Source organism: Trifolium pratense, linkage group LG1 (genome assembly GCF_020283565.1).
Source record: "Trifolium pratense cultivar HEN17-A07 linkage group LG1, ARS_RC_1.1, whole genome shotgun sequence".
NCBI classification, from domain to species: domain Eukaryota; kingdom Viridiplantae; phylum Streptophyta; class Magnoliopsida; order Fabales; family Fabaceae; genus Trifolium; species Trifolium pratense.
Genome location: NC_060059.1, coordinates 11,242,005 through 11,254,414, shown reverse-complemented (window position 1 = coordinate 11,254,414; position 12,410 = coordinate 11,242,005). Strand labels below are relative to the sequence as shown.

The 12,410-nt window shown below is 34.6% G+C and overlaps 1 protein-coding gene across 1 annotated transcript; it reads right to left on the bottom strand.

Annotated features, from left to right (window-relative positions):
• Positions 1–4,102: 4,102 nt before the first annotated feature.
• On the bottom strand, positions 4,103–6,287 carry LOC123918626 (protein VAPYRIN-LIKE-like). Its single transcript, XM_045970741.1, has one exon. It carries the CDS (start codon positions 5,740–5,742, stop codon positions 4,333–4,335), a length of 1,410 nt encoding a protein of 469 aa, XP_045826697.1. The 5' UTR covers positions 5,743–6,287; the 3' UTR covers positions 4,103–4,332.
• Positions 6,288–12,410: the final 6,123 nt, after the last annotated feature.

Here is a 12,410-nt window from a genome sequence, read left to right as displayed (position 1 = left end):
AAATAATATGATTGAGAGTAAACACCTTGTTAAAAATAGATAATTAGATTTTATTGCATAAATTAAGCATCAACAAAGCTACTAATAATAAGTTGTTAGAAAGAACAAGAGCAATTTATCTCAATGTGGTAAGTTTTGTTTGTGCGCGCCTCCCAATTACCGGCATTATCTTGAAGACGATTTCCTACCTTTATGGCGGGAAAGGTAGAGTGTATATATCTATATTCTTCTCATATATTATCATCTATTTTTTTATGTCGAGAATACATATTTATGGTCTCTCTTGTTTTAGCTACAATTTATCTTTTATCTTCCTCTCTAGTAAAACATACTAAAATACAATAAATTATGCTGCATTTTCAGCCATAAAGGTATGTATATGGATCAATTTCCCACCATTTATGCGGTTTATTGGCATTTTCGTTTTGTATAGTTTTATCATAAATTGTTTAAAACGAATTTGTATTAAAAATTATATACATCAATCTTTTAAATAAATCTAAAATGCATAATTTTTCTTATATTAATGACTAGAGGTGGTAAGAGTTTAATAAATATATAAATTTAAGGAAATTTTGTGTGTAAAGTTCTATGGTTTATAAATGGTTAGTTGAGCTAGGACCTTGTGTTTGCTTAACTTTTACCGTAGTAAGATTGACTTATAAATAAATATGAGCCAAAGAAAAGGAAAGATGCAATCATAAGCAAGATAGTTTGTTTAACCAGACTAAACGGCTGCTAATTTGATTCGATGTATGAAAAATACGACGACAATATCTATAAGATAATGTGAGTTTGGCATGATTGTTGTAGTATACTGTTTAGAATTAGATACATGGATTTTTTTCATATAAATTCCCTGGATAAATGATTAAGCAAAAAGATTTGGGTGCTACAAAGTGCGACAATTAATTAAATGTTTTACATTTTGAGTGCCTTGTTAGGAAACAAAAAAATCAAGTAGTCATGTAGTCATAATGTTTAAGTGGTTGTCTGTCTGATTTATTTTATTTTGTACACAAATTAACTTAACTCATTTCATTAATCAATTGTTTCTCAATACAAGGAGGAATCGAATAAAAAACATTGTGCCTAGTCCAAGAATTGGCCGCTTTAGCTAACATGCGAGCAACCGAATTCCCTTGACGCTTAACAAACTTCACCTCAAATTTGGAATTTAACGCTAATAAGTTCTTAATACTAGAAATAAGGACACTAAATTCTGAACTACCACCATAATTTGCATGAACTGTTTGTACCAATACTTGTGAGTCAGACTCAAATATCATGTACTCCATGTTCATATATGAATAGCTATTTGCACAGCTTCTTTCAAAGCTAAAGCTTCCGCCTCTGTGCTGTCATGAATGCCATGGTTCCAAGCAGTTCCTGCACATACAAACCAGCCTCTGTTGGTCGTTCCCCTACTGCTATTAAAACCAGCGTCGACGTTGCATTTCAACCACCCCTCGCGTGGTGGCTGCCATGTTTGTTGCTGCATAACTTGATTCACATTCGCGATGCCTGGCTGGATATTCTGCGCTGCATACCAATCTGTCTAGAAGTGGAACGCTTGTAATCCCAATTGCGCCGCATCACTCTTTTCATTGTTCCATATCCAGTTATTTCTGTTGTTCCAAAGCATCCACATCCCAAAAACAATGGCGAGGACTCAACATAATAAGATCCCATCCATCCACATTATTCAAGCCACGATAGACAGACGAACTGGGAAGGAATTAAATGGAGTCTTGAAAACACATGTTGAGGCAATCCAATAAGAGAGGGTGGAGAACGACAATTCTGAAGAGGAACTCGACAACCCACAATCTTGCTGTGAACAAAGAATGAGGGTCTGAACGAAGAGAAAATAATTCACCAAAAATTGTTAAGGCAGCCAATGTGGTTCTTACAACCACCAGTTAAGTCAAGTGTTCAACAATTAAAACAAGCAGGATAGGAGATTCACCGGCGAGAGGTCTTATGACAAACCTCCAAGAGTAAAGGTTGTAAAGTGTCTGTTGTCCTCTATCAGACACTATATAGTATATACTCTATCACATCACATGTTCACTTTCAATCTATGATACACTAAATTTTTTAAATTGTAAGTTTAAGGAAAAAGATTCAGAATGTCCTTTATATATGCTTCAGCATTTACAATATCTAGACATATGACATATGCTAAATGAAATGAAAAGTTGTGGGAAAAAAATTTGGTTCTGGACAAAACACACCTACCTTATATTCTGCTATCACTACAATTTACTTAAAATTTTAAAACAGCTCAATTAGTTATGAAAAAAGAGAGGTATTCCTGCCATGTTGTTTTGTTGTACCCATGTTTGAGTTAGAGAAATTATTTTTCAAAATTTGGCAAGTAGGGATTCATGCCAATGTGTTGTGCAAGATGTGTTAATGCTTTATAGATTTAGGCTGTGTCCGAAAAAATAGCTTAATTAAGCGCTTATTGAATAAGCTCTTATCGTACAAGCGTTTATCATATAAGCTCTTGTGTGTAAGTAATCTATTTCTATAATCAAAGAGAAAATGTGGTTCGGTTGTTTTTATGTAAGCTATCCTGAAAAGCTTATATAAATAAGACAAAAATAGTTTATGGACATGATTTCCCGAACACTCATACAAGTGACCATGCTTGGTGATAAGCCCAAATAAGTTGTTCATAAGTCCTCTCTCTTTGAATCCAATCTTGGTAGTAATCCGAGTTATGCTTGGCATAGCATTTGGAAGTCGCATCAAGTAATGGATATGATGTAGGTGGAAGATAGGGGACGGTACAAGAATTAAGGTCATGAGTGAGCCTTGGCTTAAAAAAGAAGATGGATTATGGGTGCAATCACCGCAAGAACAAGGTGCGTTTAATATGTTTGTTAATGAACTTATGCTTTCAAATGAGAAAGTATGGGATAGTGAAAAAATTCATTTGCTCTTTTTATGAATATTGCTACTTCTATACTAGAAGTTCCATTATTTGATGTGGTTGAGGAAGACAAATTAGTTTGGATTGATGATTTGCATGGTAACTACAGTATGAAATCTGGTTATAACTTGTTACTAAACCCGACAGTGGATGCTGAAAGAGAACTAATCATGATGGTTGGAAGTGGTTATGGAAGGTGCACGCGCCACCGAAAACGAAGCACCTATTATGGCGTATATGCAAGGACTGTTTACCAACAAAAGTTCGGCTAACGGAGCGGTTTGTAATATATCCATTGGACAGTGTCCTATTTGTGAGAATAATAATGAGAATGATTGCAATTTTTTTATGTAATGACAGCAAACGTGCATGGCAGACAGCGGGACTTGAAGAGTTGCTTTTGTTGCGAATCCACCGGTTCAACACGTCAAAAGACATTATTCTGGATGTTTGCCGAACAGCAGATAAAAACATGGTTGGACAGTTTGCAATGTTGGTGTGGATGCTATGGAACAATCGGAACAACTTTGCTTGGAATCAATCGAAAGAAACGGGCCAGCAGCTCGGTGTCAAAGCGCAGCGGTTATGGAGTGAATGGAACACTGTACAGGAGGTTCACAGCAGCAGAAACCAGGCCGAATAAATGCAGCAGTCATTGCAGTGAGTAAAACCAGCGCAGGGATGTTATAAGTGCAACGTAGATGCGGGATTTCATCAAGAACTTGGCAAGACAAGTGTTGGATGGCGTGTTAGAGACTTTAGGGGCTGATTTGTGTTGGCTGGGAGCTTAGAGCTTATGGACTCAAGGTTTATACTCTGTAAGTGAGGGAGAAGCCATGGTACTACATGAGGCTACGAAGGAAATGATGCAAAGAGGCTTCACAATTTCCAAATTTAGCTCTATTATCTCTAATATAAAATGTATCTTAGGTCTAAATTTTGACTTTGAGGTGAAGTCTATAAATATGGTTGCTCTTATGCTCGCACCGGCGGCCATTTCTTGTTGTAGTCGCAATAAAAACAGTGGACAAGCTGCTATTGGCTCAGCACTCACACAGGTGATATTATATCAATGATCTTAATAATGTGGCTCAGTATCGGAATCTAGTTAACTTTTGATCTAAATGCATTAATATCGGATACTAGACTCATATTTGTTTGTATAAAAATAAAACACAATTTCATTTAAGGACTAATGGTAACCCATACTCTCGAGTGATCTCATTGCCAAAAAACACTCAGTAGCTGGTGTTGAAGCTAGAAATCACAGTACAGGAAAAAAACAAGCTACAATATCCTTAGATACAACTCCAAGAGCTCATAAAAAACCTAAGTATGTGCAAAAAACAGTACAAAACACAAATTTACAACAGCACTATATATACATACTCTCAAGCTATGAACTCAGATTTTTTACTATAATGAAGAGATTGAGAAACATGTTTTTGAAAAGAACCAATTGGAGAAACATGTTGAAAACTCTTAAGATTAGTTTGACAACCACCATGAGCAATCAAAACCAAAGCAACTTGCAAATGTCCAGCTTCAGCAGCACAATGCAAAGGAGTATAACCAGCATCATCAACACTATCAACTTCAGCACCATGTTCCAACAAAATCTTAACACTTTTTATTCTACCTTTAAACGAAGCCCAATGTAGTGGGGTCCACCCATTCTGATCCTTTCTATTCACTTCTGCTCCTGCCGCTAAACACTTCTTTAGCGCGTGTACATCGTCCACTCTCGCCGCGCGCAAAAGCGCGTCTCCCCAACGGAGTAAACCGAATAAGCGCGTGTGGTCACGCTCCTCCGCTAATTCAAACGCGGTTTTTCCGTTTAACTCCTTCGCGTATTTCACGTCGGAGTTTTCTAATAGAAACTCCACCGCTTTTAAGTGGTTTCTCGACGCTGCGTGATGCAGTGGGGTCCACTTTTGAGAATCTACGGCGTTAGGATTTGCTCCGATCGAAACGAGAAACTGGATCACGCTCACGTGACCTTCCATCGCTGCCACGTGAATCGGTGTCTTCGATTCGGTGTTTGTCGAATTCACGTCCAATTCTTCGGAGAAAATTTCTAACAGAAACTTCACGATATCGATTCGATCTAAAACTGCGGCTTCGTGCAAAACAAAATCCACCGAATCGTTGATTCTGCTACCAGAAGCTACTAGAAGCTTCAGAACATCGAGTTTCCCGGTTCTGATTGCCGAAGGAATAAGCGATCGACCGTTTGAATCCGTTAAGCTCGCGTCTCCACCGGCAGCAATAAGATCGGCGACGTAGTCCAATTGTCCGCTTTCCACGGCAGGTTTCAGCAAACTCGTGAGATACGATTTCTCACAAACAGATATCGCTTTCGCGAAGAGGTTACGAGTTTCGGCAACTGAATCATAGTTTGAGATGATGAACTCGGCGACGGTGGGACCTACTAAGGTGACGGTTATAACCGCATCGCGGAAAACGTGGGGGCCAGGTTTGTTGAACAGACGACGGAGATCTTCTGTGTTGGCTTTACCAGTTGGAAGCATGGAAGTTCTAACGGTGATGACATCAGCAGGATCAGAGAGAGGTGGTTGATTCATGTTTGAGAGATGAAGTGTGTATGTTGATGAAGAGAGTGGTGGAATTACTGATAATGGTTTGTTGATAGAAAAAGTTGATGGATTTGTTGTTGTTAGAGAAACTGCAACAGACATGGTGTGCATGAGATTTGTGAGCTTGAAGGAGGTGAAGCACTTTTGATTCTTCTGAAAGTTAAGCTCCACTTCCTTGAACTCTGCTTTCACCAACCTATCCATGGTGGCGGCGACGACGCGGTGGGGGTGGTAATGGTAAGAGTATTCAATTCTAAATAGTCTCTTTTGATTTTGTGTTTATCAAATTTGACAGAGAAAGAAATTAGGTGCTTGCTGGAATAAAGCTGTTGAATGAAGCTGTTTCTTTTGTTTTCTATTTGTTTATTTGATTTATATTGTTTTCATTATTATTGCTATTGACTTTGGGATTCAGAAATTTTGTGTGATTAAATATATTTGTTATTTGTATATAGATGTTCGTTAGTTAGGGTGAGACTATGACAGGAAAGTTGTGGGTGGGGAGTAGAGAAGACTATGAATAAGACTATAAGATGTTTTTCTTTTCATGCTAACTAAGTTGCTTATTGAATTTTTGACAGGAAATAGAGAAAAGGTAAAGAAGGTGTGAACCAATTCAACCAGCCATCATTGATTCAACGCATGCATATTTTGACATGGTAGAACTAGAAGTGTATCTTTGAACCAGTTCATCCATTCCATGTAAGCATATTTTTTTATGACATTTTATTTTGGTAGAAGATGATTTTTGTTTTGTTTTGTTTTGATTTGATGAATAGCATATTAGCATGTAATTAATGTATATATTATATATATGTTTGATAGAAAATATGATTTTTTTTTAATTCATTTTTGCAAAACGTTGGGTACTGATGGAGAGGGAATTTAATTTACTACAATTTGCAAACCTCCTGGCTCGTTGGATTGTCATAGTGCAATTTTATGTATTTTTTGTATTATATGAAAGTGAAAACAAGGAATCTTGTGTGTATATACTGAATTGATATTCTGTTCCACACTGTTTTTGGCTGTGTGTGAAGACTATTTACGAGTTTGATTAGTAGTTTAATAGAAAAATGCCATGCTTGCAATTTCAAATATCATTTTAGTTTTTTCTAATATCATGATGTCATGCAAAGCAGCCATGAGTCAATTCTTTATAAATTTATGATGACATATGATATGTTTGTCTTATCTTGAATTATTTCAGCTAAATCAGCAAAGTACTTTATCTGTGATGTAGTTGGGACTTGTTTTGGGCAATTGTCTGTGGATTAATGAATTTTTACATAAAATTTGGATGTCAAATATAATTTTCTTGGATTTTCATGTGTGGTTTACTATTTTTAGGCTATTTTCATTCTATTTCAACCTCTGCAGCTTATTCTTGCTCTATAACATGTGTTATGTGCCAAAATTAAGTCCTATGTCCAGGAATTAATCTTTGTTTTTTCAACAAAAAGCTATATGCATATATCTTGAAGTGAGTACTTAGTGCATGTTTAGTATCATTGTGAGTTTGACAAAATCGGAGGCGGTCTTGATTTCGGCAAACTCACTATATTACCAAACAAGCAATTAGTACTCCGGCATGTTTTTTTTTTACTCTGCAATGATTTGAGTTTTAGAGCGAGATTATCAAAATTCTTGGGAAAATTGAATTACTTGGTTTAGTTTTAAACAACATGCTGGGCGTGCTCTGTTGTTGAGCTGTTATCTTCAAACTCTTTCACATCTTTGGTTATGTAAGAATTTTATGCAGCTGGTTTTATTTTATTTTAACCAAATCTCTTGTGCCAAAATTTAATATTATTTAGCAATTGATTGGTTTATGAACTAATTATTTGATTTACTGGACTTGTTTGCAATAAATTTGTCATGTAATACAAACAATTGTTTTCTTTCACCAAGTTAACAATACTATTGCCATGTTTGAACTGTAGACACACAGTAGCATGCCTATTACTGCACAGACTGTCTCACCTCCCCCACAATGTAGCTGTCATGAGGTTTTTTTTTGGTCCAATAAATAGGTTTGGGCTTGTGAAGGAAGAGCATTTTTCTTTTGTCCAATAAATTGATTTTGACTTTCTAAGTTTTTTTACTGAGAGCTTCTTTTGGCACCCCCTATACTTCTCGCAAGCCCTCTTAGTTTTCTATTTTACCCTTCCGCTACTTAATAGCGGACATTATAAAAATAAGAAATTTGAAAGAAAAAAAATACCCCTAACATACATTTTTCAAGATTGTACACCGTCCGCTACTTAAGTAGCGAATTGAGTTTGCTGCTTAAGTTGAAGGGGTATTTTCAAAGGGCTAAAAAAACTTAGGAGTGCCAAAAGATGCTCTCTTTTTTTTACCTGGCACTACCATTTTTGGGCTTTTACTTTCAATTTCCACCTTGAGATAAGATGTTTTTCCAAGATTGATGAGATTTCGATAATTCCATTATGATGAGTTATTGGTTAGTTTACTAAAATATGTCAGTTTTTATTATGCTTAACTTGTAAAAAAGTAGGAAACTAGTGAATGCAATAATTATCAATAGGATTGAATAAAGTATTTTTTTTTCTTATAGTAATTATTACTGTATTATGCATTCAAATGTAAAAATGGAAGTGTGAAAAAAAACATGAAATTGTTGTAATTGAATATCAATAGTCTTCAGGTTTGATATTTTTCTTGATTAATTTTGATTTGAGTCATGACAAGTTTAGAAATTGGAAAATTGCTCTTTAGGCCTTGATATTGCTTACATGCCCCCCAAAAATCTCAAAATGCCCTTTTAGTGTTGCTTGGAAGATAATTCTGATAGTTTCAGAAGATATATCTTTTGCTCACTAAGTTTTGGAAGATATCTTCTGATTCGTATCAACGTAACACCTGAACAAACACCATTTTATTCATGCGTTTTACTAGATTTCAAACATCGAAAGTTTGGGTTCTTGACATCCAAAGCCTATTCTAACTTCATCCATTGATTTCCATCAAACCGACGTCAAAGACATTGTATTTGTTGTCACATTTCTTTTTAAATCCAACAAGTGTTACCTTCCTCTAATTTTGTTTTTGTTGAATGTTAGGGTTTCTTAGTTGTTGATTAAGATGAAATTGATTAGGGATTGAGTAGCAAAATACAGTAATAAGATTTATTAAAGCATTGTTTAGGTATAGATTTAGTTGTTGTTTGTAAGATTTTTTTAATGGCATTGTTGTTAGTAATTATTGATTTGTGGTATTGAGTTTGTTTTAAGAATGTGATTGTTTTTTTTGTGCTCTAAGTGTTTGAGTTAATGTTTGTATGAAACTTTTAAAAACTTTTTTGTTGGTTATTTTAGATATGGCTAAAAATGTTGGTAGAATAAGACTTGGTAAAGAGACTGCAGCACATGGTTTCGCACAAAGAGCATGCAAATGCTCCTGCTAAAAAATGGGGTTGGGATGAAAGAAGTCAAGATGATGCTGAAGCGTCGTTCTCACAGGCTCAGCAAGACGCACTACCACAGTTTTAGGTTGAGGATGAGTTGTCGGAGGTACCATTGCACGCTGTCACCACAATGCCCACCACGACCAACAGGTAATCGGTGCTTTGGTGAAAGTTTGTCTGATTTGTCACTTCTCTTGATTTTCTAAGCATGTTGCAACCGGTATCTGAGAAGAAAAATTTAAGTTTATTATGGGAAGGAAATGTAAGTTTAAATTTAAGCATGTGAGAAGGACGCTTCAACATGCAACTGTGGTTGGTTGGGTGTCCTGTTGCGCATGTGAGAAGGACGCTTTAGCATCGTCTTGACCTCTTCTGCCATGACCTCGTTTTAGAGCAAGACCATTTGTTGCACGCTCTCCATGTATAGAACCATGTGTTGTGGTCAAGTCTTGTTCGACCAACATTTTTAGCCATATCTAAAATAGGCAACATTAAAAATTTAAATCAAATCTTCATTCGAACATTTTGTCACACACTTAAGACACAAACAATCACATTTCTAAATAAGATTTCAATATCACATTTCACTAATTACAAACAACAACTAAATCTATACATAAACAATCCTTAAATAATTTATTAATACATTTGGTTACTCAAAACTTAATTAGTTTCAACTTAATTAACAACTTAAAAACTCTAACATTCAACAAAATAAAATTCAGGAAGTTAAGACTTGTTGGGTTTAAAGAAGAAATATGACAACAAATACAATGTCTTCATTTATGTTTACGTCTTCTATGTGAAATGAAAACGATATCTATAATGGATTAAGCTCCAGGGAAAAATATTGAACTGCACAGTGAGTTTGAAATTTTAAAAGTTTGAAGTTAGGATAAATCAGTCTTTTCACTAATGTCTAACAACTTTTTTTTTAACGGATTATATTGGGCAACTTGTTAACTGTGTTATTTAATCTTTAACGTTAATTTGATAGATTAGGGTGGAAAATGTTACTATTACATTAAAGGATAAAATGGAAACAGCTAATATTTAATCAAAGTGAAAGGTGCTTAATTTCATAGATTAGGGTGAAAGAATTGGGGGGTAAAATGCAAAGCCTCTCACTCGACATACACATACAGCCCACTACGGCCCAAGACAATTATTTGCAAATGAATTTTTCTCGTCCCACCCCCACGCTTCTTTTCTACCCTCAAAACACGCAGAAAACTTCGAAAAACATTTTTCGAAGTTTTTTTTTTCAGTGTAAATTAATAATATTCGGAAATTTTTTTTGGAATTTTTCTACGTGTTTTGGGGGTAAAAAGAAACATGGGGGTGGGGTGAGAAATTGTCTTTGCAAATGTTATGTATGAAGCCTAGATACATGACACAATACCGATATGATACGACACTGATACGGGAAAATTTTCAAAATTCCCGATACGATACGGCCGGGATACGTTATTTAAAAATTAAATTTAAAATTAAATATATAAATACACAATATATAAACATAACTAAAATCGATAATGATAAAAAATTAACATTCAAATTATTCAAAATGAGCAAACAAGTGACATTTACATATCTTAAGTTAAGTACTACCCAAAAAGGGGTGAGATGGGTAGCTCAACTGGTTAAGCTAGTTGAGCTAATGGTTAGGGAGTTTGAGGTCCAGACTTAAGTCCTGACAAGGAGAAAAACAAACATAACAATATAATATACTAATAATTTGCTTATAAAAAAAAGTACTACCCAAAAATTACAACACGAATTGTATCAGTCTCCTCTCCTACGTTTCCATCATCAGATAGCATTAATTGTCCGATACTTCTCCGATACGATACTTCTCTAATACGTGTATCAGAAAGTATCGGACGAGTATCGGTATCGAATACGTATCGGATACGATACTTCGCCATTTTAGAGTATTGGGGCTTCATACCACATTCCACACACTTTCCACCCCCGTTACATAAATTAGAAAAAAATCAGTAAACCAATTGGCAAGCCACGATGCTACTTGACCAAAAAGAAAAATTATTAAAAAAAATTGACAAAAAATAACTATAAGCTATATATCTTAAGTTAAAGTCTTTATTTTATTTTGGCTTAATTAGTAAAGTGGTTCCTTAAAGACATTTTTTGTTTCAGATTGGTCCCTTAAAAAAGAAAAATGTCTGAATAGGTCCCTTAAAGAAAAAAAGGTCTGAATAGGTCCCTTAAAGACATCTCCGTTAATCAGTTTGGTCCCTAAAAAAGGTCCGAATAGGACCAAACTGATCGGAGATGTCTTTAAGGGACCTATTCGAACCTTTTTTTCTTTAAGGGACCAATCTAAAACAAAAATATCTTTAAGGGATCATTTTACTAATTAAGCCTTTTATTTTTGTATAGTCAAAGCCTTTTTCTTTAAAAAGGATAAATCCAAGTTAAAGTCTAATTTTACAGAAAAAATATTTATGTAATTAGAAAAAAAAAAAACCTTTATTTAATCTACATGTCTATTTCTTCAACTTTATACTTCAATACCAAATGTTACAACAAAGATTCAATTGAAGACATTTTTTTTTATTATGATATAGATGCGAAGTTGCTTTCTTCATCGGAGAATTTATAGTACACAAAATAAGTTAGCTTATAACCATCAATTTTTTTTACAAACAAGAGTCGAGAATTTAACTCTTAATTTTTTTCTCCATTTTATAAGAAGAGTTGAGAATCCAACTCTTACTATTTGCCTAAAGGCACTTGGTCCCTAAACATAGTTCGCAAATATCTTTCGCAAAATAAAAACTTCAAAAATATTCAAATTGATTTACACTCGCAATGAATTTGTCTATGTGGTAACGATTTTGGTTGCTTAAGTTTATGGTCAAGGATTCAATTTCTGACTCATGCGTATGAAAAAAAATCGGTTAGAAAATATCATGGTAATAAAAAAACAAAAACAATGTTAGATTTGAAGGAAAATTTAATTATAAATAAATGATGGGCTTCGACCCTTTTTGTACAAATAAAATAAAATAAATTAAATGTTGCTCATGAAGATGCAACAAAATTGTGAGTATACATCTATAACATTGGAAATTGTTATCGATCATTAGTTGGTCTAGTGATGATTGACGCTGAAGTTGATAGGGATGATCATAATTCGATTCTTCGCAACTTCGATCGTAAGGAATCGGAACTACTTGATGTCATAACTGACCATACTAAATATTGGTGGTAAAAATCAAGGAAAAAAAGCATTGAAAATTGTTGGTAAAGAAACATTTAAACTTGTTTAATACTACTTTTTTTTTTTTTTTTTTAGTATTTTGCACCAAAAATCACGAACGAAATGGATTCAAGAAGGTGATTCCAATACCCGCTTCTTCCATGCTAGTATCAAAAGTCGGCAACGAAGAAATCAAATTGCTAATTTAAAGAAAGGAGA